At 41.6% G+C, this 27,764-nt stretch overlaps 1 protein-coding gene across 1 annotated transcript; it reads right to left on the minus strand.

Moving 5' to 3' along the window:
* POMT2 (protein O-mannosyltransferase 2) lies at positions 1 to 27,755 on the minus strand. Its single transcript, XM_041471872.1, has 21 exons — positions 27,667 to 27,755; positions 26,988 to 27,072; positions 26,102 to 26,206; positions 24,847 to 24,955; positions 23,845 to 23,953; positions 22,258 to 22,417; positions 19,598 to 19,704; positions 18,606 to 18,688; positions 17,433 to 17,542; positions 15,354 to 15,420; positions 14,488 to 14,560; positions 12,957 to 13,035; positions 12,046 to 12,197; positions 10,358 to 10,449; positions 9,202 to 9,278; positions 7,991 to 8,062; positions 7,717 to 7,776; positions 7,433 to 7,538; positions 6,319 to 6,459; positions 5,537 to 5,651; positions 1 to 5,000 (listed from the first exon to the last, which is right to left on the minus strand). Exons 2-21 carry the CDS (start codon positions 27,045 to 27,047, stop codon positions 4,895 to 4,897), a joined length of 1,983 nt encoding a protein of 660 aa, XP_041327806.1. The 5' UTR covers positions 27,048 to 27,072; positions 27,667 to 27,755; the 3' UTR covers positions 1 to 4,894.
* Between the last annotated feature and the right edge of the window lie 9 nt (positions 27,756 to 27,764).

The following is a 27,764-nucleotide window of genomic DNA, read 5'->3' on the forward strand; positions in this document are numbered from 1 at the left end:
TTGCTTCAAAGAAGAGATATTTATTACAAAATTAAATTCCAAATTCTACCTCATTTTCCATTATCACCTGTAAAAAACACATGTATAGCTCAAGGGAACATTCTCCCATCCACACCATATGGTACAGTAATTGCACTGTAGTTAAAAGAATTCAGTTCAGACAGATGCACGCACACATCCCCAGGCATTAGTAAGAAAGGTTCAGGATATAGAACAGAATTACCAAAGAACTCCTCTCACTGTAGCTCCAAACTCTTGCTTAGCCAGGGGCAAGCTCTTCAAGGATGCCTCTAAACCCTGTCTCTTGTAAAACACAGTAAGCTCACTTGGCAAAGTTTTAGAATCAATTACAAATTCAGCAGGAGTGGTATCTATGCTAACATGTGATAGCCTCAGATATTATTTGTGATAACCATAGCCCTTGACATTCAAATAAAGAGCATAAAAAAGTTTACAAAGTGAAGCAACTTGCAACCAACCATACAACCAAGGTCTTAGTTCTTTAAAAAAGACAGAGAATTTTCAGTCCTAACTGCTTGCTGCCAACAGCCCCACCCCAAAGAAAGCATGCTACGGAGGTGGTGTTCTTATCCTCAGCTTTGCTTTCCCAGCAGGAAGAACCTTATGTTGTTCTAACAGTCCACACATTTTTGCTTTCATGACACACTTGCCCATGTGTGGGGTCATGGGGTCACTTGCTGTAAATGGGGGAAAAAATATCTTACCTACATTGCCCAGCTCGCAGAGACACAGGGCACGGCTAAGGAAGCTTTCACATTGCCAGCAGGATCCTGAGAGGAGGAAACAGTGCTTGTGCACAGAGTGCCAGCCCAGAGGGTCACTCAGTCACAGCAAGGAAGGGAAGCTGCTAAGTGTGGCAATGGAGAATTTTGAAGAATTTCAGGTAAACACCTTGTGTTTCCACATCAGCAGTTGGTTTGCTCTCAAGTCCTTAAAAACAATTCTCTGAAGGATTCAGGAGGGAGAAGAGGGAACTGTAGGTAACACGTTTGTTTACCTTTCCATAACAAGGTTCTGGTTTTGCTCTCAGACCACATGACAGGTATTCATTCACTCAGGCTACTGCAAGATGTCCTGTCCTACCCCTTGTCCTGGCACCTGTATGAAATGGGAATACCCCAAAATTTAAGGAAAGCAAAGACATGACCTGTAATTTGGGCATTCTTCAAGAACCAGAAGGAAGGAGGAAGATATAAGAGTATATTCTGCCAATGCCCTTTGTGCATCAATCAGCCTTTCCAATCAAGATGCAAAAAGAAAACCCTGTGCAGACTAAAGAGTGGTGGTGGCTCCCAGGGCTGCTAACAATGGTGGTAAACAGCAATGACACAAAGTCCTCCACCTGGACCAAGGGCAACCTTGGCACAGAAATCTCCATTCAAATCCTCCTCACAGTCACATCTGTGTCTCATAGCATGAGTGGTCCAGTTCCTGGAAACAGGCCAGTCCCTGCTGCTGGAATAGATGTGTGCGTATCGATGTCCTGAAGCGACTGTTAGCAGAAACCTTTTAAGATGGATGGATTGCCTAGGATAAAGCTAGATGAGCCTAGAGGCCCTCTATCTATCTTTCAGAGACTGACGAGTTGAAAATAGAGTTTACACACAAAAAAGAATGTGAAGCAGGGAATGTGGCAGCCTGCAGCTTTTTGTGATTTGAATCCATGGATACAGTTTGATGAAATACTATGTCAGTGATAAAAGGAGCCCTGCCAAGCAGGGTTCAAAGAGAGCAGCTGCTCCAGAGAACAGCACCTCTGGCCTCAGAAAGCACCGTTAGCTATTTTCCACATGACTGGAGAAGACAACTAATGAGCAGTTCTCAAAAAGAACCTGAACTCATTCCACAAGAACAACTGGAAAAACTGAACTGAAGCAACCCAAATTCCATCCCAAAAGCAAAGAGTGCCTTGCACCCCCTGCCTCATGTCAGTACCACTTAAGATACTTCAAGACAGAGTCAGGAAGGGAATCCAAATTATTGTATTTTACTGACCTCACAAAATATGTTACTATTATGTTTCAGTAATAGCCTGACAGATTTTGTTTTAAGAAGCAAATACTGAAGGTCAAATTCTAACAGGAGTAATTTTTCAGTATTTTTCTCCTGAAAAAAGACAGAGCTACATCAATGCACACTTACTCGAAAACCCAACCCTTGGAGTCCAGAGAGCGCAGAGGAAATGTCTGCGTCTAGTCTTCAATGTAGACCTTTCAATCCTTTTAACTCCAGATCAAAAATAAAAATTCTGCTGTTACTCCCTCTGGTGGAATAGCTAGATTTTTTTTCACTGTATGCCTCCAACCACTTACCATCAGACAAGACCTAAGAAACAGTCTCAATGTCAATCAAATGCTCTCAAGAAAATTTCTGAAGTGACAGTCCTAAAGAAAAACAAACTTTTTGTCTGTGTTGAAACAGAAGCTGGACTTGTGCATAGGAAAGTGGGACGGGAGCATTAAATTTGCCACCTTCAGCACTCAGCTGCCAATACACATCCAAAACATTATTAGTAATAAAGGATGGAGGAATCCTAGCCAAGAAACAGACTGGCTCATCTTCCTCAGACAACTCCTACAAAACTGACCCCTTAATGATAACTGAAGAAACCAAGGTTACTGACTCAGTTTTTGCACTCCCAAGGTTTAATATGATGAATAAAGGGTGTTACAAACAGTAATTCCAAAACATTCGCAAACGTCTTAGATTTTTTGTTGTTGTTAATGCTAAGGAGAAGTATGTAATTGTATGTGCTAGAAAAAACTGCACTTTAAATCATGGCTTTTGCCAGCTCTTCTGGCAAATCCTCCCCATGACAATGGGACTCCCTTAGGGAAAGCTCATATTGAGGATAGCAAGGTATTAAGTCAATAATCTCACCAAGAGATTGGTGGATCACATTGTTACAAGGCAGCACTGCACTCTCTGCCTTCCACATTGCCAACAGTTAACAATTTGCTGCTGCTGTCAGATCTGGCAGGTTCTGAAGAAGTTTGCAGCCTTCCCCCACATCCTTCTTGCCTATATATCACCTCTGTGAATTCCTGGCTCATGCAGGTAAGAGCACTTCCTGCACTAACAAGTGGAAAGAATCATCAAACCCAGCAGCTAATTATTGCAATGACTTCCCACCATGTATAAGCAGCAGGTGATCAACTCAAAACCTTTAGAATCAAAAGCACAAGTCCCATCTGAGCTAGTATCTATAGGAGTCAGTTTCTGGAGAGATGTGACATACCAAGCCAGAGCCTTACACAGCAAGCAGCTGCCTTACTGAACAGTGCTATGAATCTCCAGTAAAGAGGAACCAAAGCAAGTCTGACTGGAGTCTAGTCCCCCCCACAGAACAACTATGCTAATGCAGCCCTTCCATGTGGTAGGAAATATATTGGAGCGCAAGATTTAGTAAGAGAATTAAATACAGAGTCCATTTTTAAAGGCAGACACACCCACCTGTTCCTCTCCCTCTACCTGTAATTTTGATGCAAGGCTGTGAAGCAAAGCAAGAACTCTGAAATGAAAGGCGTGAGTTCAATGAAACATACACAAAAGAGTTTTTCAAGTATTACTTCTTGAGACAGGAATACCGCTGTGATCTAAGTGTCATTCACGTTGGATACTACAAGGGAGCAACTTGAACTGTGACAAGAAATTGACACTGGATGAAAAGAAGGAAATGGAATAAAAGAAACATAGACAAAAATAGACCTAACACAAGACAAAGGCACCTGATAAATCAAATTCCACTTTCTTGGAAGGGGTGGATTCAAAATCCAATGGCTCTTGACACTTCACAGACAAAGAATTTTTGCCTGGCCTCACATTTCCTTGTAATTTGATGTTCAGCAGTCTAGAGAAGGAACTTGTTCAATATGGGAACACTGAGCAGATACTTTGGCACCAGCAACCCGTTTTGCAGATGCCACATGCATTGAGAATCAGCCTTCCCCTAAAAGCACAGGTGCTGGCACTGAAAAAGCTGGGAACAAAAGCTGAAAGACAGCTGTCTGTAAGATTTCCAAGCTATCATTACAGTCTCCTGTACATCCCCCTGCTGGTCTGCACAGCATACTGGGGCTGAAAATAAACCACCTGTCATTTCTACTGTAATTTCCTTGGCACCTTCAGACAGAACTGAAAGAAGCCACAAAGAGCTGAGCTGGAACAGTCTGGCCCTAAAAACAGGCCCGCTAGGTGAGTTGTATAACTGATTAAAGGTGACCAGAGAGAAAGGCCGTATAGAGGAATAAACAATTTCCATCTCTGCAGAGGGCCTGGGAGACAGACAAGGCACAATGGCTCAGGAGATTTCAAACAGACCCTTTCAGTCAAATTTTAAAATCCAGGGTCAGAACAAAAAAACCTTTAGACAGCCAAGGCAGGTAGAATGAAGGTCCCCAGATACTTACAGTAAGCTTTCAAAAACCTCATCATAAGAAAGGTTGTTAATCTTGATAGAAGTCCTATAGTGCTTCAAACTGTAGTGGTGCTTAGATTACAAGAAGGAAGACACACACTCACATAGAGTGTACATGCCACTGCAGACAGCCTCCAACTTGTACTGGTCTGGCTCCTGGAATGCCACTGCTGTTTGACTGACATATACTGCTTCAAGGAATTGGCATTCAGGCAGCCAGTTGTCCATTAATACAACCTAAGGATTCATGACATGAGTCTTTTAATTTAAGGGGACCTTGTCGCCCTCTGCATCTTCCAATGCAGGCAGTGCAAACAAATGCCAAAGCAACAGGGTTACTATACCTAGAGTCCTCCAGAAAGGGCCTTTTATAGTCACGTCCTCAAAGCACCAGAATCAGCCTGACTTGCAGCAGATCTCATGTTTCTGATCCGCTGTTCCCAGGCTTCCTTTCTTCTAGAATTCCCAGGAGTCCATCCACCGGAGCCCTGCCATGGGGCTGCTCGGGTTGGAGGCCATGGGTCCTATCATCCCATAGGACAGCGGATGGAAGAGGTAGAAGCTGTGGAAAGAAACCAAATGCCCATCAAACACAGCACAGTTTTCTGTCTCAAGAGGTTCACAGCCTATGGGATCTTTGTCTTTGGGCTGCTCTAAGCTCTACTGGGAACCAACTAATCTCTGCTGAATTAAATATATACACAGCACACAGTTTTATCACATGTGGTATTTTCTCTTAGAATCTGAAAAAACTTACAATAATGAAAAATTTGCCTGTATTTGAGGAATGTGTCACCATCATTGGGAATAGAACCACAAACCACTGAATGGCAGGTTTGGAGGAGAACAGTGTTCACACTGTGCTGCAACAAAAGAAAGATTCCCTGCAATGGAAAGATGCTCTATAATGCATTACAGGGACACAGATGCTGAATCTAATAAAATTTGAAGGTTTAGAATTGGGCTTGAGGATGTCTGACAAATTCAGCAGAGAACAGAAAAGGGAACAAAGGCTAAGGATAATTAACAGGCAGCAAAGTTTCTATTGAGATGGCAATTGTCATACATTCCATTCATGAAAAGTTCAGCTGTACTCACCTGTACAGGATGAGCAGAACCAGTGCCAGGAATCCACCTCCATACACCTTTCTAGCTCTAGTGCTGGGTGACAAGAACCCAGCACAGAACTTCAGTAGTGCATCCCAGGTGATTCCTAGGAGAAGGAGAGGTAAAAGTCAGAAGAACAGAGCTGCTGTGTTCACTGACTAGGCTGATGAAACTCTGTTAGCACCAAAAGACCATGTCAATTTTTAAATTAATTTACCTTGGTAACCTTCAGAACCACAGAGATTGTTTTGTATCAGCAAAGGTTCTTTTTATCCTACATTTCCATTTGAATAAATGCAAAAGAGATCTGGGTGCCAGATGCTAATGAAGGTGGTATAAAATCACAGGAAAAACTACCAAGGCCAAATCATAAACAGACATGACAGAAAGGTATTGGCAGTAAACAAAGAGGGAAGTAACTTACACACAAGAATATATAAGAACAGTGAAATAGCAGAGACCAGGAATCCCATCTCTAAATTTAAATGCCCTAAGCACTAGACATGACTGCCTCTTCAGGGTGATAACAAAAAACCAACCAACTTACCAACCAACCAACCACTATCAAAAAACCAAAACCAAACAGACAAACAAAAAATTTGCACTGCAAGCTGCTTTGTGAAAAACATTTTGAGTAAGTCAATGCTTTCAAGTACTTTGCACAAGCAAACAAAGCCTATAAAAATAATAAACCTTTTAGGCTGAAAAACATTCAATTGAACAGAATATCACCTTTTTCCCTACCTTGTCTTTTCCAAGACTCTAGTATTTACCTGTCAACATGCTGGAAAAAAGCATGGCAGGAAAGTAGTGGTGGAAGTACAGAACTCGTCCCATCATAAAAAAAGGGAGGTAATGAAGGAGCCAGCCCAGTGTGATCTGCCCTCCGGCACATAGCACGACTCTGGACAGTTCTGGAACACAAATAAACATACTTCAGCAGAGAAAAACTCAGCTACAGCTCCTATTTGCAAACCTTAACACACTAAGTAAATTCAGCAGGAATGATCTTTGCAGGAAGTCATGTATTGGTCTGGAATTGCTTCAAGCCTCTGCAACATCCTAGCTGCAGGATGATAAACATACAAGCACTCTTCAGGAGAACAGCTGCCAGAAAAGATATACAAAGTCCTAAGTCTCAAGGCATGGCAGGAGGCTGACCATGCTCTAAGACCAAACATGCCGCTTTTCTGGCTGTGCATCAGACTAACCAGGTGATTCTGGTTTCTGAAGATTTTCAATGTCTCTGCAATGAGAGCCATCCAGCTGATCACTTTGTCAGCCCTTCCTGGAAAGAAGTGGTGCCTAGCTTTCAGAGCCTGGGGAAGGGACTAAGAGCTCTGGTATCTGTATACAGCTTAGCCAATAACTTATTGTATAACTGAGTGGCTTCCCATCACATTTTAGAACTGACTTCCCATAAGGAGATCTACAAAATGAAGCAACCATTGAAATAAACAGGAATGGTAAAAGTATGACTAATTAGGGCTTGTGAAAAGCTTCAAAACCTTGGCAATGCACATAATAAAGGATCATTTTATCTCTTGCATTTGTCATTTGCTTTGCATAAACATCAGAAAACATTTATTGTCTTAAGACACTGTGCAAACTACCAAGTACAGAGCACATGCAGAGCTTGACAGCAGGGCATTGATTAATTGGCCTGTATCCCTTGCAGCCAGTGTAGGTAGCCATGCACTATTTTTGTAGAAGATCTGTGATGTTCACTATTAAACTACAGCTATGAAGATCCCACTCTTTTTCCTGTGGACACTGCTTGATAATCCAAGCTCAGTGGTTTCCCACCCTTGACATACAAAGTCCTGCCATCCACGCAATTTTAAGGTTCCTGCAAAAGGCATTTATGAAAAGGAAGACTGACCTCACCTTTGAGTTCAGATGTCAGTTGGACACCTCTCTTCAGTACCACTGCAGTGGCAACTGTTATCAGAAGATATAATCCAATAGTGACTAGATTTAGCCACCAAATCACCTACACAAGAGAAAAAGAAAGATTTGGGACTTCATGCTGGACGTGTGCACGTGACGTGCAAACATTAAGAGTACAATAAGAGAGGCAGTCCAAAAGGAGAAGGAAGAAAACTGGCAGAAGCAAGACTAAGCTCAAGTTTGCTAAAGACATTGGCTTGGAACCTCTCACTCCAACTTACCGGGTTTCCAAGTAAATAAACCCGATAATCCGTCTCATTGACACCAGAAAAACGCAGTCCCTGAGGAAAGAGATCAGAAGGGAGAAAAACAGATATTCATCAGTCCAGTCTGTATTTTGCACAGCATCTAAGGTGAGACAAATTCCCATCCATTCATCTCAGGTGCTATAAAAGAAAGCTGACAACATCTTCAATGCAATGACAAGGTGGTGTGCTTCAAAAGGCACTACAAAAGCACTTGAAAATAGAAAGGAATATGGATTGATCAATATACCTGGTAATTGATGGGCCAGTGCCAAGGTTTGGATGTGACTTCATTGTCCTTTGGTTTGAGACCACTGTTTCCCTACAGATAAATTAACATAAAATTTAAATGAGCATGCAGATATGCTGCAGTGTCTGCCCAGAAATGTCTGTGTACACAAACATACATCAGTACCCTTCCTGAGTGAAAGCTGTTTTCTGACCTACATAAACACATCATCTTTCACAATGGTCACAATTAGGACTATGAATGTTCTAATACTACTACTAAGTGAAAATGGTTTTTGGGTAGCAAAAGAGGCAGTATTCTCTCATTTATCTTCTTCAGCCTTTCTGTCACTAAGGATACATGTTGCATAAGCAAGACCTTTTTTCATTAAGAGACTACTGTGACAGGTTTCTCTCCTCTACAAAAAAAAAGCCTCAAAGAATATTTCCATGGAAACTCATGCAGGTGCTTCCTTACCTGAGACAGCATTATCACTGATTGCCATGGAAACACTTTACAAAAACACTTTACAAGTACTAACAATAACGTGCTTGACTACTTTTGTCTCTTTAAAATCTGAGAAGAGCTTCACAAACAGTAGCAAAGAAAACCCTAGACTCCTTTTTCAAAATATTAACTTCTCATTCTTCAGAAGAAGGATTAAGGAGCTGGAAACAGATGGGCTTTGGCCAAGAGTACAAAGAACAAGCACAGGAAAAGACTGCAAGAGAAGTCTTTGCAAATATTAAATCTGCTCTTTTTAAAAAATATATATTCAGAAATAAAAAGGAAACCAGAAATCACAGCTCCTTGATGAACTTGAAAAAAATCAGAAGTTTTCCATTTTCAACCCAAACACTTACTGTTTTTTTAAATACCTGTTTATCTGATTTTCCTTATTTTGACCACAGTAATATCCTCCTGCCTCACAAATACTACGTTTTCTTTAAAGCCTTACAGGTAGGTAGGGAAAACATTACATAACTAGGCTGTAGCTAGATCACACTAACAGCAGAGCCAGGTATTAAGTACAAGGCTTCCAAACTTGGACTTGGAAGATTTAGCTCCAAGATCATCCTTTATTCTAAGTATAAATTCAAGTAGGTTGCTTGGGCATGCAAATTCTGCCCTAGCTTGCAGTCATCACCCAGATCTCTCTGAAAGTGCTACTTCTTTTTGAATGCAAGAGAGAGGAGGAAGAAAATTATAATTTGGAATCAATGATATCGTACCCGGATCATAACCATGTGGGATTCTAGCAGAATTTCTGCAAAAGAAGGCTTCAAAACATCCAGGCTGATATTGGGCACTTCAAAAAAGAGAGAGAGAGAAATAGATTAGAAGTTTGTATGGTTTCCTTTTATTTGCCTTTTTCATAATAACCTAAACTCTCTCCTCCTACAACAAATCTGTTTCCAGAACTTCTTTTAATTCTCTATGAAATTCATTCATACTCTAAACACAGTGGCTTCCAGTCAGAAGTATCCCCCAGTGAACTTTACAACTGTTGTACTTCTAAATTTCCTCCTTTACTTCCAGGAGCAATAGAAATAGATAAAAGTCCATGAAATAAATAATTTGTATTTCTGGCTGCAATTAAGAGACATAGGCTTCATAGGCTGCTGTTTACTTGTAAATGAGCCATAAGTATGGGAAGGCAAAATGAATTACAACAAAAGAGGAAATTCTACCAAGTCAACAGCAGAGCATTTCTCTCCTTTGGTTTGCAAACACTTGCTCTCACAGGAGGAAGAACAGTAAGTGTTCTAATAAGTCAGAATTCAGCCCAAGCCAACAGAAATTCATGGGATGAAGACAGTGTTGATCAACCCAGGCCAGAGGAGCCTGTGAAACATACATAACTCCTGGATGAGGCTGCAAAGCCCACCTGTCATTACTGGCAAACTTAGATCCCTTATCACATACTAACCATTTCTTGACGGTACTGCAAAATCACCATTTAGCACACCCCAGTAGGAGAAGGGAAAAAATACACCAGAACAGACTGGATCCAAGCTTTTTTTAAATATCATTGAAATATATATGACATACACATATCAATGACAACAATTCCCAATTAAACAATGTTAGAAATAACAGCCTGTATTGGAGTGCTTCACATTTTTATAACACATTAAAATCTCAAAATCTTTAAGAAAGTCTTTATACTTCTACTACACTTCAAGCATTATGACCAGCTTCCAGTACAAACAGTGAAATAGAAAAGGGCTCTGCATCCCTGCACATACTCAAGTTTGCACTTAAGCTGGGAAAGAACACATACACTTCAAATGCAGAATGCCAGTTACTGCTACCTGATAGCTCATCCCTTCCTTTAAACAGTAAGCCAAGATGCACTCTCAATCAAAAAGGAAATCAATTACTTACATTTAGGGTTAATATGATCTTCAAAGTTCCAGAGGGAATTGGGTGTCTCCTTCAGGTATGGTGTGCAGGTGACTTCTACTTGTTCCCAGCCCCTGAGGATCAGCAGGACAGTTCACCACCACCCCACAGAAACACTCAATATTTCCATTTTGTGTTTAGTTTTCCTCATTTAGCTTTATACTTCTCCACAATGCTTCAGCAGTTGCATTCTTACATAGTATAGAAACCATACAGAAACGAAAACAGATCTGCAAGGCAGTTGACATCAAAATTCTATGGAATAGTTGAACCGCATTTCTCACTTTCTCACCCAAAAAGCCCTATGCGGGATTTTTGAAAATTATGTACCTTGCCTACTAAAAAGAAGCTACTTCCAATTCAACCCTTATAGTCCCTCCAAAGAAAATCACCATCATCAATTTAAGTCAATCCATAACTACAAGAATTGTATTATAGAAACAAAATAATTTACTAATAACTGTTCTTTAGTCTGTCACCCTATGTCTAGCAGGTCATATCAAAGATTTTGGGAGAAAGCGCATCAAATCTGACAGAAATATGACAGATTAATAGGGAATTTTCTATCAATCACCACTTAGCAAATTTCACTAATTAAGTAATCCATTAAATAATTACCATTAAATTCTCTGAAGGACAGTGATTACTACCCATTAAATAAAAAATAAAAAAATCCAATATACTCTAACCATCCTTATTTGCAGTTAGCAAGTATTTTTTTGCCCTCAGCTGTTACTATCATCAACATTTTGTGGTGATAACTTCCATTCACATAGCAGATTGTTAGCGGGGAAAAAACCCAAACCCAATCCACAATGTTTTCAGAATGCTCTTGACAGAGATTGGCTTTTTTACATTATGTGTCCATGAGCCAGCTTTATGGTGATGTCTAATTGGCATTTGCACTTCTGGCCAGGCAGTTGCCAGAGATACCTGCCTGCTCTGTCATTCAGCATCCACAGGATTCTTTAGAATCTGGTTTTACCACAACACAGAGAAGGGATACCTAGAGTTTCCTAGGGAAATAGCAGCAACATGAGTGCAGAGCCTCTGCCTCAGGATCCATGTCAGCATCCCACATGGTGCAGCTTTACAGACATGGCACCTTGCTTCCACCAGCCTGGATGTCTCTGCATCCACCTCATCTGAATGATGAAGATGCATAATATTCAAGGACATATAAAATCCCAACGCCTGCTAATAGCAGTTCGTAACCACTGCCTCACTTCAGATGCTGCATGCAAAAATGGCAAAGGTCTTCTAATCACAATGTAAATTAATACCAATAGAAAGCAATTTTGAAGATTGTGGTATAGAACAGCATGAACTGCCCCAGTTTCCAGTGATTTTTTGCAAACCCCAAGGATAGATAACACGTTAAATAACACATCTATCATCTCCTCCTGGCCCTACCAGAGGACAAGATCTATGTCCATACCACTTTTGGATCTCTTACTAAGGGACAATATTTTTCAGAGCTGCATACCTTCACTGTAACAGACTGCATAATCATAACCCAGATCTTCCCCTCTGGTCATACTCCTAGTACCTGCTACTTACATTTTTATTCTTTTAAAGAAATGGATGAAATGTAGTTATTGCTTAGTCTAAAAGCAGAACTGAGTAAAGGAACATGTCAGCTGAAGGCCCTGCAGAGGGTGGATATTTACCATTTTGGCAGAGTCTTTCCAGAAGATCCCAACATACACCCTGTGGCCACATGGGTTAGCCGGACCTGACTCCGCAGGACTTTGATGAGCTCCCCAGTCCTTCTGCCCACCACTTCAATCCGCCAGAAGTCATTGGAGTCTCCTGTTCCATTCTGTCATGCAAGCATGCCATTCGAGAAAAAATATTGCAAAAATACAAAAAAGAAATGAAACAATGCCGAAACTAGAAGACACACAGAACTGAAGCACTGCAAATAGGAAATTCTGAAACTCCCACTGGGTGCAAAGCTAAAAAACTATCCCAGACCAGCCTCCCTCACACTTCACAGAAGAGATTCCCCATCAGGAAGACATGATTCTAGACATAAGCAACCACTCACAAATACATCTCTGTCTTGCCAACCTTAATTTTGTTTGCTTTCAATTCATTCTTGACTGTAGCTCAGAGTTACAGCATAAACAGGGGCAACTTGGCCACTTCACAAAAGGGGTTTAGGCAACAGATCTTTGCATTTAGAAATTCAGCCCTCAAAGCATATTCCATCTTTGTGATTCAAAATTCTGTCATCATTCTGTCAAAAAAAAAAACCACTTGTCTATGTGACAAGGCCAAATACATAAAATAGAACTTGTCAGAGCAACTTCAAGGTTGCTCAGTTTGTCATTTCTGGAGGTGAATGCTGCCAAAGCTAGACTGACAGTAAAAGTTTAAATTATTTTTTTATCTGTGTTCACATTAAATAGACCTTACATATGAGATAAAGCATTTCATACTACATCAGTTTTTTCCTTGAGGATGGCAGAAGTCCATCTATCATCCTGGCTAACAAACTAAAAAAAGCAACAATCAATTCCCTTAGCATGATAGGAACTCTTCCCAAAAGCTTTTGTTTTATCTTCCCTTCACTTACTATTCCATAGCCAGTGACCTGAAAATGCTTCCTTGTCAGGGGAGCCTCATGCTGGTGACTGTGCAGATTTCTAGAAGTTCTGAAATGAAATTAAAAGTCAAACCTTTGAACCCTGTCAATTTGTGATAAAAACATTGGTTTGAGCCATTCAGAGATCTGCAAGTACTCTAACCACTGAATTGCAGCTGAGGGTACAGCAGGATACAGCCTTAACGGGATGGAGCGAAACTGTCACTTTCCAGCACATGACTCTGAGCTTATGCCACACTGGGCAGTGACAAAAAAGGATGACAGCGTGAATAAATCCAACCCTCAAACTACAATCTACCACCTCTAAAATAAAAAGAGATTGGTTTTGGTTTGCTCTGTTTTGTTTTAATTAACAGTAAAAGCGTGACAAAGAGACCTGTTTTATAAGAAGAAAAGCAAGATCCTGACCTTTTGTGATTATCAGTTTTGCTTTTGATAAAGACTGGGGAAAGACTGTACCATTTAGGGGGAAATCAGGGGCCACCATTTAGCACCAGCACAGTGCAGGCAAAGAGCTTCCCACGCTGGCAGGGTCTGCCAGCTGAGGCAAGCAGAGAAACCCGGCCATAGCCCCATCATTCCTTGCCAAAGGTGCTGGGACAGCGCTGCTGCTGCTGCCGCCCGGCTGCACTGGCACAGACACCCTATCCTGTCTGCGGGATGCGGCACAGGCCGGCCCTGCCTGCCGGATCCTTCCCCAGCAGCACTGATTCACTCCCGCGCCACAGACCTCATCAGGACTCAACCCATTCTGCCTAATCAAGATGTTATCACCCTCATTACCACATATTTCATAGTAAACTTCCAATTCAAAATTTTAAAAAATAAGTGTTACAATAATTTGGGAAGCCTAAGCAATGGTTTGTGCATACACCATACTGAATGTTAAGAGACCAAAGCTGTGAAAGCACACAGCATTTTGGCACAGTGACATTACACTAGATAAAGACTAAATATCAAGTCACTATGGTTCCCCTGCTTCCTCTTAAGTATTCCCTGCAGAAAGAGAAAGGATCAGCTTCCATTTTCATTTAAAGTGTTTAACTGCTATGATCTCAGTGCCGTTGAGAACTTCAGCGGGTGGATACCACCTATGAACATAGGGACAGGATACTTGCAGTACACTGACAAAAAACCCCTACATTCTATTTATCTAGAAAATTCAGCATGGAGACAGGCAACAGAATGAGGGTTTTGAAAGTGCTTCTCTAGAAGAGTTACCCTGATTATTGCACCTCACACAACTGAAGAAATCTCCCTGCTGCTTAGGCAGCTAGTTCTAATAAAGTTGTGTGGCTCTCTTTCTCATTTAATAGACACTTTTCAAAACATAAACCATAGAAGAAAAACCCTACAAACCTCACACTGGAAATTCAGATACACAGATACCTCTGTCACACAGCCTGCTTGCGCTCGTCTAACCACAGTCTCCAGCAGGACAGGTCTCCCACCAATTCTGTTCAACCACACAATCTCTTTGAATCCCAGAAATCATCCTTACTCTTTATGTTCCAGACGAATAATATCTCCATGCCTCACAAATTCCACAGGGCTTGAGAGGTCAGACAGATCTGCTGAAGGAAGACAAACTAATCATATCAATGCAATGACAAACTTAGAAAGTTTCTTGCTGATGCTCAACCCTCAAGCAGATAATAAAGCAAACAAAGTTGTGTTGACCCCAAGCCTGATGTAAAACATTGCTCTAGACTCTAACCCTGAGAGTTACTCCAAAGAATGTGAACTATAAATGGCTCTTACAACACTGATTATAATTTTTCTTATATATCTATGCTATTTACATTTTTTGCTATTTAGACAATTCTTGCTAATTTTTATAAACACATGCATCAGGTAAAGAAAAGGAAACTGCCAGACCAAGCATGCCTCAGCTACATACACTACATAATCTAAACCAACAGCTTTCTGCACAAACCATAGATAATCACATTCAGTACTCTTATCTTGTCCCAAGAAATCATCCACAAAAATCTGTCAAACACAATGTACCAGACTGTAACAGAACCCAGCTTTCCCAAGACTCTTAGCCACAATAACAGATTGCAATAAATATTAACTCAGTTCAGACAAATTTCTTTTCTGCTGTTATTTGCAGCCCTAAGCAGCTGAAAAATTGTCAATGCAACCTTCAGCTAAGAAAAGCTTATTTACTTCAGCTGTACAATCTGAAGAAGAACCAAAAACACAGTAGACACACACACAATGTAAATCAAGACACAGCTTCCCCTTGTTTTTCCTTCTCTCCCTCTCATATCCATGATGGATACTCTGCCCTGGAAAGAACTCAGAATATTTATTGAAAAACAGAAGCAGCAGTTATAAAAGGCACTTAACTGGTTTTTGTACCTGTATCTGAGTCATGTTTCTTTATGATCCACAGGTTATTCAAATCTTTATGTAAGTAAGCAGTGACCTGAAATGACAGGATTAATTATTTTACATAACAAGAAAAAAACTGTTGATAGCAGTCACAACACATTCACCAGCAAATCAAAGCCCCAGATGAATGCACCAACCACACAGAAGTCCTGGAATTACCTTTATGACAGTGCCCCCTAGAAAACCAGTTATGGGGCACTCCTTAAGCCAGATGACACCTCTTCACCAGTGTATAGCCCATACTCAGAAGCACTACACTTCATGGCAGTTCACCTGCACCAACAGCCTCCAAACACAGCCTGACCTCCCCTCACCCTGTTTCAGAGACTCCTTCTACAACAACAGGATAGCCAAACCAGAGCTCTTGAATAATCACTGACCACTATCCAAACCAGGAGACAGAAGTAGCACTGGCTTTACAGACAGGACATTTCTGACAACAGGCTGACTGTGACAACCATAACATCTGCCAAAAGATCCAGGCAAGGTAAGGATTCAGGGATCACCCATTACAACTACACAGCTAACCCCTGCCAGCGTGCTCAGCCTCACAGAGTAACTGCATTGACTGCTACCATGGACACAAAGACCATCCTATTCCAGGCTGCTGCTGCCCACAGCACGTGGAACTGTAGTCCCTTCGCCCACCCTCCTCCTACAGAGCAGCAAGCCCTGCTCTGTGGGACCCTAGCCCAGTGCCCCACCTGTGCCTCTCTCTTAGGTGGGAGCAGACGGCCCAGTGGGTGGGTGAGAGGCAGAACACAGAGGAGTGTCTGACAATGGGGAAAAAGGGAGAGCGGGAGGTAGAACCTCATACATTCAGGTCAAGCCACCAGGAGAGGAGGAGAAAGTGGAAGCAGAAAGATCACTTTTTCCTCTCTAGATCTCCTCCAAATTCCTCTCTAAATTCCCTTCCCCCCTCCAGAGTCCTGAAACTACCCTAGAACCCTACCGTTGTCCTACCATCAGGGCAGGGAGCACAAGCAGGGAAATCTCCAACCTTTCCCACTTTCCATAAGGAACTCCCATTAGTGTCCTCTTCAAACCGCCTTTCCCTGCTTTTAGTGTCATAAAGCATGATCTGCACTCCAATTTTGCCTATGCTTGAGGCAGTTTAGCATGACATCTCCATACACTGTAATAAACATTAATGTCACGCTAGAGTATTAGAAATTCTGATTTTGACAAGCAGCAGGAAAAAAGATTGAGACAAGGTTTTGACTTCTGAAAACCTCCTCCTAGCCACAGAGACAGCAGGGAGTTAAAAAACACACTTGTGTTTCTCTGGCAACTTTCTTTCAAGGATCTCAGAACAATTTTTAGACACCACTAATCAAACTGCAGAATACATCTTGGTAAAAGTGCAGAAGCAGCAAAGATTTGTGAAGCTTGATGATGATGGACAAAAATAAAAAATCCACTTAATGCTTGTACTTCTTAATTAGAGATAGTTACATGATTTCTGATTTCTACTTTCACTTATTGCTTAATCATTTAATGAGAAGCCCTTAGCTCAGATGGTTTCCATATGGCTACATTAGCTTACAAATGCACAGCATCTAATTTATTGAGCAAATTCTTTGGTGACGGATGAAGGAAGCAAGGCACAAAGGAGAGGGATTCATGTATGGTCACAGAGGCCAGTGGCTGGAGTAAAAACAATATACAGCAGTTCTATTCCCTTGCTTTCAATATACAGCCAGAAAAGCTGTAAGATAATGTACTTGTTTAAAACCAAGTTTTACAGCCTTCCTTGAGGTAACTTTCATTATGGAAGACTATTCCATAGTCTTCTTGGACTCCATTTATAGGCAGTGGTCTTGCAAAGCCTTGTTACTGTAAGTCACCCCTCTGGTGCAGGGTGGTAGGCTCTCTTCAAGCCTCCTTTTCAGTCAGAGTTCTAAGCCAAGTGCACAGCTGTGGCACTGAGATGGTAACAGATGCTGAGTAAACACATAGCTCCTACCAGTTTGGCCTCTAATGACAAATACAAAGAGAGTAGCCCAATGGTTGTAGGCACAGGCAATTCCAGCACAGCACACCAACCTGCTGCTGGCGAGCCCCAATGCCCTCGGGATAGAGGTGCCAGTGGGAGTGAAGGTATCCCCCTGCCATCCGAAGGTTCTTCATTGTGACCACAGACCCATATGCCAAATCTGCGTGAGAAAGAGGGAGGGAAAAAGACATAAGGCAGCTCCCCTGTATCTCCCCCAGCTAGTCTACAGTGCTCAATTAAGCATGCACTCTCCATTGTTTTGATGGAAGTTTGTTTCCTGTTTGACACATTACTCCACAGGGCTCATTGCAAGCTTATCTCCCATCCCTAACCAGGATCCAGTGGAACTGTTACATAACATTTGGCTGAAACACTTAAAACTCTCCCACTAAGTTTTAACATAAACAGACACGGTAAGGCATTCCTTTTTTTTTTTTGTAATTTCACAATGAGAGTTTTGAGATAGCTTTCCCTAAGAGTATAACACTGCTGACCCCTACAGCAATACAAGAGGGAAGGGAGACAAGCTCAGCCGTTGGATAGCAGAGCTGCTGCACTGGCTTAAGACATCTTCCCTCCTACCCCTCAATGCAAGTGAGAGAACTCAGCCTTGGAGAACAGACCTGATGCTCCCCCAGTGACAGCTCTGGAGCAGGGAACAGACATAAAAAAGCTGAAGTAATCAGAAAGCTAAACTATTTTAAAGGCTCAGTAGTCCCTAGCTAACCTGAGGATTAGGGAATAACCACAGAGCCTTCTTTTTGCTAAATTCAGATGCATTCTGAATACAACACAGCTGGACCAGCGGCACACCGTGTCACAAAAGTTGGTAGTTTCCATTTACACATATTTTGGAAACAAATCCCACATCTGAACACCTACAAATCTAAGGTGAACAGGAAAAACATCTTTTTGTTGTCTCAAGCAATATAGAACCAAAGAATAACAAGATGCATGCACACAAGTCAAAGCCCTCAAAATGGCATCCTTCCCTCTAGATGGAATATGATTAAACACTAGTGACCATGCACTGAACATGGTGGTATTTTCAGCCTTTTTCTTTCTGTCAATACATAAAAACTGCACAGAGGAAGAGCTCTGACCTTGACCATGGAAGGCATAATTCACACTGCCCTGCACTGAGTCACAGGGACACCCGTTTCTATTTAAGTTCTGATGTACACTGACAACATTCAGAGTGCTTTATTCACATAGACACTCACGCTCTGGAATGGAGACATTATGAAGATTGTTCCCAATCAGCTGGGATTGAAATGCTGAACTGAAGAAACCATCCCCAGGACCACTGCAAAAGACAGCAAAGAGTATGACAATTCGAGGTCTCACTAAGCAGCATACAAACCTCTGTCATGCATTACCAAGTTGTTTTTACAGAAGAAAAATAATAAAACCAGACTGGGCATCTGAAGAAGAAGAGTGGGTGCAGTTTCCTTAAGAGGCACATTTCTCTAATGTTGTGAATCACAGCAGATAGAGACAGTCTTGCAGGAAATTGTCCAGAGCTGCAAGGACTTGAGGTGACAAAAATGTACATGCTGGCACTGCACAAAACATCAGAACTGTTTTTGGGGGTGTTCTTACAACAAATAAACTGACCCACTGTCAGGACAGATATAACAAAGCCTTTCTGTGACTCCCGTAGTCTTCTGCTAAGAGGTTAGTGGTAAGACCAATAGACTTTAACTGAAAAAGAAGAGACTTATTTTTTTATTCTTTTTCTACAGTGAAGTGCTTATTCACTTCATTTTTTAATGCTGGCATATGGAAAACATTACTTGGCCATTTTGCCAGCTCTCTCCTTGTAAAAACCATCCCTTGGTTGCAAGCATTCAGGAAAGAGCCCTCCCTTCAAGCACACTCAGACTCTTTCAATCACAGCCATTTTTCAGGAATGCAATGACTTTTTAATTCCAAAAACACAAAGAATGGAGTTGAGACATCTTCAGGTCCCAGAAAGAGAAGAGGAAAAAAATGAGACAGGAAGTTTGGTTAGGTTACTCACTTGGCATTTCAGAAAGTCTCAAGCTCAAATTAATTTCACTGCCAGCTTGGCCAGAGAGCTGGGGAAGGGCATTAAACAAAGACACAGCTTGTGGCTGTGCTTCTGACACTGAAAGTGGACTACTATATAACCAATAGCCTTTATCTCAAAGCAAAGACAAGTAATTCTTTTGGAGAAAACATTGTGAAATACCTTCTATTTAACACTGCAAAATGAACAGCAAACATAGCCGTGTAGAGGGCAAGCGGGAGGACGATGAGGCAGAGTACACGAGCCAGTAAATGCTTCCCAAACGTGACCTGCAACAAACACAATCTGCATCAAACAGTGCAGGAACAGCTTCACTCCTGATCTCACAAGACTGAGCAGCAGTCCTATGGCTGGAGCTTGCTGTGCAAGAAAGCTCACCAGGTTACCTCAGAAAGGCCCAGAGAGAGGCAAAAGCTGAGGCACACCTTGCTGTGCATCTCCAAAAGCTGGAGCTATGGTACCTCAGAATTTTAGGGTCATGGGAAAAAAAGACAAAAATAGGCAATAGGAGAGTTTAGTGTTCCGAAGTGCTGAGCATCCCTAACTTTGGCAAAGGAGGTTGGACAGCCCCCACTGAAAATACTTTGAGAACAAGGACCTTAACTTGTTTACCAGTAGTACACATATTGACCCAAAATCCCAGCAAAGAGATGGCTCCCAAAATAGTAACTACCAAAGCTAAGCAAGAGGGAAAATGAAAATTTGTTCCCCCAATATGTCTATGCAAATGTGAATGTAACCAGGACATCTTGGGGATCTAGATATGCTTCACTTAAAGAAATCACCTTGCTTAGCAAGGACACTCTCACACTGCAACTTCTAGTGCTGCACAGCCAGAAGCTACAGAAAAGTCAGCAGCAAAACCTGTTCTTCAGATGTCCCAAAATGAAAGCAAAATATTTTATTTCAACCAATTGAAAATATGTCTTGCAAACAGATGCCAAAGAAGCTATTACATTTTCACATCCTACTGACACTGCTGGTAGTAGAATAAATAATGTAAAATAGAGGGTGGAAAATAAATAGCTGTGGAGGAAGAAAAAAATTAAATAGCAAAAACTGTTTGCTAAATGGCCACACTAACTTCAAAGTGGATGAAAGCAGATGCACTTGCTATTCTCCATATTTTTAACATGATATCTATCATATAATCATTAAGCCACTCATTCTCCATCCCTTAGTACCAGAACCAATTATTTCAGCAGGAATGGAAAAAGCGGAACACATTGCAAACCTCAGTGAAGTCAACAAAGGAAAAAGCTGTTCAGTTCCAGTACTTCAGCAGAACACTTAATAACCACTGGACACTTAGAAACTATTGCTGATTGATGGTACATAACCAAATATAGGCAGTGGAGAGGCACATGAACTACCCTCCAGTTCCCTACTTAGAAAGGCCTCAATATGCTTCAATTTTCATGAAATGGTCTTCTTTAACTAAAGACTCCAGTGCAATGTCAAAGAAAAAAAAGTGCATGTGAAAGACAGCAGTGAGCAAACCAGAACAATGGATCAACACAAGCTGAGAATTCTAGAAATCAACTTAGTCCCCCAAAAATTGCATGCAAATAATCATGAGTAGCTTCCTAACAAATGCAGAGGTAAGTTATTCAAGCTTTCAGATTAATCCTCACCTTTTTTTTCCTCTCCTCAAGCACCAAGGTTGCCAAATAGCTATTCAGAGTGCATCTACCTTCTGGAGTAAATTTCTTTACATATTCTAACACTTGGGGGTTTGCTGCCTTTGCTGCCAGCAGCACAAATGAAATCACTGTGCAGCTGTCTGCTGGCACAAAGCTTAGACATGATGGATTTGTTCTATTTCAAATGTAATTAACTAACTTTGCTCAAGAAGTGTTTCTCTGGATTTGGAACATTGAATCTTTGCAGCCCATATTGATTCATATTAATCAAAGAAAACAAATCACACAGGAGGAATAGAAAAAGCCCCCCCATGCTCCCACTGTTTACAGGACAAACGAGACAAAAACAGTAAGAGAAAAAAATAGCATTTTCAAGCTTCAAAAGAGGCTGAGACAAGAGGAGAACTGAACACCTTTTAAAAGATATGACTGAAGAATTTGTCTTCCTGCCGGTTGCAAGACAGCAAATGGTATATCAAGGCGTTTCTCCAAATGGCAGATTTCACACTTCGCAAACACAAAATGCAATATATTAGACCAGGACACTCAAACCCACTAGCAATTTTTTTAAGGCTTAGAAGAACTAAATGTGTATGAAATCAAGCAGGTTATGGCTGTCTTCATCCTCTAAACTGGCTATGGATACTGCAGGTTGCAGAGCATTTCTATGACTCGTGATGCTCCTGCTATGCAGCCTCTGCCCCCCTACTCTCAGGAAGCAGAGCCTGAGCTCACGCTGCTTATGCAAAGTAAGTGCTGCAAGACATGCCTGTCTGCCAGGTAGCATGTGCTCCTTCGGAGCTCAGGTAACAGCGCTGGCTGACATCCTGCTTCGGGCCACTGCAAAGCCATTCCCAATGAGCATTTTTAGCTTAGGCTGAAAATGTAGCCAACTGGAATGGTAACAGTTTCTCTCAGGAAAAAGTAACAATCTTTCTGCTGTGTTTGTATAATATAACATCCTGCTAATATAAGTGTGTTTGGTTTCTTTCAAAATGTGGCAATAATTTTTTCATTAAAACCTTAATCTCCTTTTTTCATCACCACATCAGATGCCCCTCTCTGCCGCAGACAGAGTATCTCTGTTTGGGTACTTGCAGGGCTGTCAAAGACTAGGAAAATTACAAAGAAAACAAAACAAAGAAACCCTTAAAGTAAAGAAAAGCCTTTGAAACTCACCAGTGACAGGCTGAGGTTCCCCAGCAAGTCCCATAGGTCATAGATTGTGTTCAAGCCAACCAAGAGGACTACAAAAAGGCCAACAAATTTTACCCCCATTGCTCCAGCAAGGCTCACACCAGTCAGACTCAGCCAGAACCACCAGGAGGCAGAAAATGGCCTGCAGGACCAGTAGAGCAAGTCAGTAAATAAAATTATGGCTACGTGAATGGGCAGCCTATGATCACAAAAATAAATAACAGATCAGTTACCCCACAAAATTATGGTCCATCTTCTCAGGAACCCATAAGAAGTGGAAAAACAAGTTTTTCATTTATTTTAGAATCACACAAGGATACTGGTTTCAGATACGGGCTTGTGAAGCCTTGATACAGGTACAGTTAAGCCAGGGGCAACCCCAGATCTCCCATTCAAGGATGGAAAAACAGACATCACTTAGACATAAGCTAAAGTACTAGTGTGAAGAAAGTCTGACTACATGGAAGTTCTGAAAACAGAAACAAGAATTTTATTCCATAAAATGTTCTGTTCCATACTTCTCTCAGAAATTTAGGGACATGGGGAAGAACAAGAGGCAAAGACCAGCCATCTGTGCTAAAGCAAGAAAGCCTTAGCAGAAAACATTTATCCAAAACATAAACAAAAGCTGCAGCAAAATGCAAACAAATTATAAACTGACACAACATTAAACCATAGAAGAGAGATGAAAAAAAATGACAGCAGAACTTAAAACCTTTTTCCTTCTGATTCCTAATGCCTTGATGCTTTTATTTCAACTAGAAAAAATCCCCGTGGCCTGCTAAGCAACACAATAGCTAGAGTTGGCTTGTAATTTGTAGAATATCAACTACTTTGACAACAGGATTAGCTCTAAGATATGAAAAATAAATTCAGGTCAAGGCACACAGAGCTGATCAAGCACTGCCCTGTAATTTAGTCCTTGCATTCCCTGGGGAATGTGCTGTAGAGAAGGATGGCCTTGGACAGCCATACACGATGCTGCAGGCTGCATTTCAGCCACATAAACTGCAGACACACTAAGATTGATATGATCAGTTCTTGAATGTTTCATGAAATAAAAACTGCCCATATATAACACAGAATTTCAACTTTTTATGTCTTTGAATTTGGGATGCATTTCAAGGAAATTACTCTGTGCAGCCCAGCCTCAAAGCGGCCTTCTGACACATCCCAATACCTATAAACCACAACCCTCTCTGGATGGGTCCATAGCAAATATCCTTAGCAACTTGGCTACTTTATTCAGAATCCTCCTGGTTATTTTTCCCTCTGAGTTTTTGTAGCCACTTCTCTAAACCAAACAAATTACACTGTTTACCTCAGACAACAGGATTTTTAAAGATGCTTACAGTCACAGGTAAATTGGTGTACTCCAGGCAAACAATACCGTCTCCTTAAATACACAAACCCTCAGAGTAAAAATTTCTCTCTGCTACCAAAAGTCATTTTCACCTTCAAATTTCCTGAAATAATCTCATTTCAACCACTCACACATCACCAATGGCAGACATTACTTTAACTGTGTCAAACACCTATAGTTTAACAAAATTATCATCCTTATCTTACCTGTCTGCACAGCTGTTACATTTCACCATACTCAGAACAGCTCCCATGAGAAAGAACATTAGAATGGGATCCAGGAGAATATATTGGGACAATGTAATACAGCCTGTATCTGCAGAGAGACACACAGCAATGTCAGAAAGACTTGCAATTCCAAAGTGAATCTAAAATTGTGGGAATTCAGCTTCCTCAGTGTACTCAAGAAGGAGGTGGGAAATTTTAGAAACAGAAGGAGATCATAACATTTCATCTTCTACCTGGAAGCAAAGGGAAAAAAAAAAAAAAAAAAAACAAAAAAAAACCCAAAAAAAAAAAAAAAAGAACAAACAACTACAAGAACAAAAGGCAGTACAGCAGTATCTGTGAAACATACTGGAAAGTGCTGCTAATATATTCAGATTGAGAGGATTACAGCCAGCAATGATCTACCGAAGGCACCACCATGGTGTCAGAGGAGAAGATACCTTTCAGATGGTACCTATAAAAAATGAATACAGCTTTGATATTTTAAGGCTCCATTTCTCAACACCTGTGTCCTTACAAAACTCCTACTTTGCTAACTTCATTTGCAAGGTCAATTTATCCACTTGGCTCAATTCAAGAAGGAACTTTATTATTTTTTTATTGTGAACTCTTCTAAAGTAATGCAGGGGTTGTTAAAGATCTCTATAATTCATACAGGAAACATCAATATTTCTCTAGAGGGCAAAATCATTCCTGACCACCCACTTTATGAAAATTTTTAAAATTAAGGTGCAATCTAATCCAATACTGTGGTTATGCAAATAACAGAAGTACTTATGAACTAAACAAGACTGTGAAGTTCTTAAGGGGACCACCAAGTAAGAAACCTCATACATATATACACTAAAAAAAGTGGAATTCCTTTGCTTTTGAGAAAATCATTAATCCAAATATCCCCTGCTTAGGTAACACATGGTAATCCAGAAATTAAATTATCTGAACAATTAAGATACTAAATTTTGCTGTAGCAGGAACACCTACCAAAAATAAGGATGAAAGCCGTGAGTAAGGCTGCTGGCAGTGACTTTGACAGTTCCAACACTGTGAGGTAGGCAAAAGGAACCAGGCAGGAGCCAAGAAACGCACAAAACTGCAGGAAAAGATCATGGCAGAAGTTATAACCTCACCCATGGTGGACAACAGCTCACACCCTTTCCCTTTCCCTTTCCCTTCCTTCATCTTCCATACCTACAACAACAGGTGTTGCAGCAGCTGAAGTGAGTCAGAAAGAACATCAGACAAAAGCCAACTGAACAAAGACACTGCTCAGAGGACAGAGGCTTACTCTGTCCTCCAGTGGTGTCAGTAACAACAGCCAGTCACACTCTTGCTAGACTACACCAGATATTTATAAATAGACGCATCAAGTAGGTGCACTACACATCCACTACACTCAGCCTTTTTTAAGATACTAGATTATGAAAGCTAAGAACAAAATACACTTGCATCTTATATCTTTAGCAGACCAGATTCCTCTCTTCTACACAAATGAGACCAAGGATAGTTGGAGGAGAAATAGAAGAAATCAAAACAAAAGAAAGCAAGACCACAGCAGAATTTATTATCTTTGCTGTCTGTTTCTAGCACCTCTCCCACTTTCGGCTCAGGGAAATCTAAAACCATGAAATTCTAGAAACTAAACTAAGAAAACATACTTTCTCAGTTTTTAGTTTTCTTTCTAGGTAGTAGCAATTAGCCACTGTTTCTCTTTTTGACTTATCTTCTGTCAGTTATATGGCTCTTCATCTTCCTAAAAACCAGTAGAACTAGGTTTTCAGATCAAATACAACTCAGAATTCTGCCTTGCTGTCCCAGGCTCCATCAGCATACTCAGCTTAGTGCCACTGGTGGTGGCAAACTGCAGGTGACAGTGGATGATCCTGGCTTTTTGATACCCTTGGCTCCCCAGGAAATTAGCCAGGCACAATGGAGTGAGAGAAGCTCAAACTCAGCAATGTTTGCTTTGCAGACAAAGCAAGGTATCTATCCCATGCAGCAGTGTAGTCTCACTAACTAGCAGGAAGAGCTGCCCTTAATTTCTTACCTGGCCTCTCACAGACACATTAAGACTTATTCACAATAGAACCACTAGCACTTTTCAAAGGAGCTTAAAGACAAGGCACGAGGCTAAACAGACCTCTGACCTGATCATGGAGAGCTGCTCTTAAGATGGAACACTCTGTATTGAAAGGCACAGGAAAGCTAACCAGCTTGACAGTAGCCTGCAGAGCCTTACCCCTCTCATGCCTACATAGTTGTGCTGCTCATATCGATCCCCTGGCTTCTGGAAAGGAAATGTACCATCATATCCACTCAGGTAGCCAGCAAGTCCAATCAACATCTGAAGAGAACACGTGAAAAAACTGGTCAGGAAAATCACACGAGAGGAAAAAGTATCCAGGCTAGCAGCAGGTAAGATTTCTATAGAAGCCACATTGACCCAGAGGACAAATAATTCAGACACATCATCCAAAAAAGAGTTTATTTACAAAAATCATATATGTACATACTGCCCTTTGTCTAAAGGCAAAATCAGAATTATTTTTGCAACAGACTATAAGGCTGACTGCAAGCTCAAGAAAAATAGCAGGTGTGGAATCGAGCACAGAGAATTCTGCAGAGTCTCCCATAGCTCCCTATCACTTTAGCTTCAGGAGACTCAGTCTGAAAGACAACCTTAACAAGGCAGGAGGATGCACCTTCATCCACACTACACACTGTTGCTAAAACAAGTTCATTTACAGAACAGGAAATCAATGCTCTCAGGGTCATTTGTGGCAGGCATCTCATTTGCTCACAAGTTATCAGGAACTGTTTGCTTCCTTTAAAATGTAGGCTTCTATTACATATGCCCTGCAAGTGTCACATTGACTTTTTTCATGTCAAGCCTTTCAAAAACCCAACATTGCAATACTGTTTGGTTTTCTTATATTTGAAGCATTTTTTGTGAAGACAAAAAGTTGTAAGTTGAGGCTCTGGACACAGAATGCAAATGGCTGTGGTGTCAACAACAGTTAGGAAGGACTTTGTTGTTCACCACATCCTTTGGCCAGAAGGCAGAGGCAGAATTTTATTGGCCCACTCCTGTGGCTTCCGAAACATGCAACAGAAAAGCAGTTTACCTTCCCCAAAGGGGGATGGACATCAAAGAAGAAGGTCCGATTAATGTAGTAACTTCCCATCTTCCCAAAATGAGTTTCATCCCAACTGGAAAAACACACCAACAAAACACAAACCACAATAACCAATCTGCTACAATGCTGAAGATAATTAAAAAAAAATAAAATCCAGGAAGGTCTTTTTATTTATGCTTTTTATAGTATAGAGGGTTACCGTCTTACATTCCATATGAGACAATGCATTATACTCAGTGGGAAATCATGGAGAGCACTGCAGCCACTGTAGGAAAGGTGCTTTTTTTTAAAGAGTTTTATATTACCACTCCAAAACCTCTGGTTTGCCCTTTTGATTCCAAATTGACCTTAGAGAGGTTAAAAAGTCGGCCTGCTGCACAAAGATCCCCGGGAGCCCTCCCTGCAGCACGTCCCGAGAGCAGCGGGGAGGGCGCAGGGCCGGGCCGGGAGCGCAGCACTTCCTTGCGGCCCTCACTGCCTTGTCCCGGCCCCCACCTGTCGGGACAAACAGGGATCCCTCCCACGCCGGGCAGGGAAGGGGCGCGGGCCGGGAGCCAGGGTGCGGTGCCGGCCGCTGTGGCCGGGAGCAGGCGGACACGCACCCACCCGCACCCCGGGCCCGGGCACTGCCCGGCCGGAGAGGCGCACGCCCCGCCCCGGCCCGTACCATACGTGCGGCGGCTCCCGCAGGCGGTGGAAGCGGGAGGCGAAGCTGAGGACGGTGACGAGGGCCAGGGCGGCCGGGCGGGTGGCGGCGGGGGGGGG

Source organism: Pyrgilauda ruficollis, unplaced genomic scaffold (assembly GCF_017590135.1).
Source record: "Pyrgilauda ruficollis isolate IOZ18807 unplaced genomic scaffold, ASM1759013v1 scaffold28, whole genome shotgun sequence".
Taxonomy (NCBI): Eukaryota; Metazoa; Chordata; class Aves; order Passeriformes; family Passeridae; genus Pyrgilauda; species Pyrgilauda ruficollis.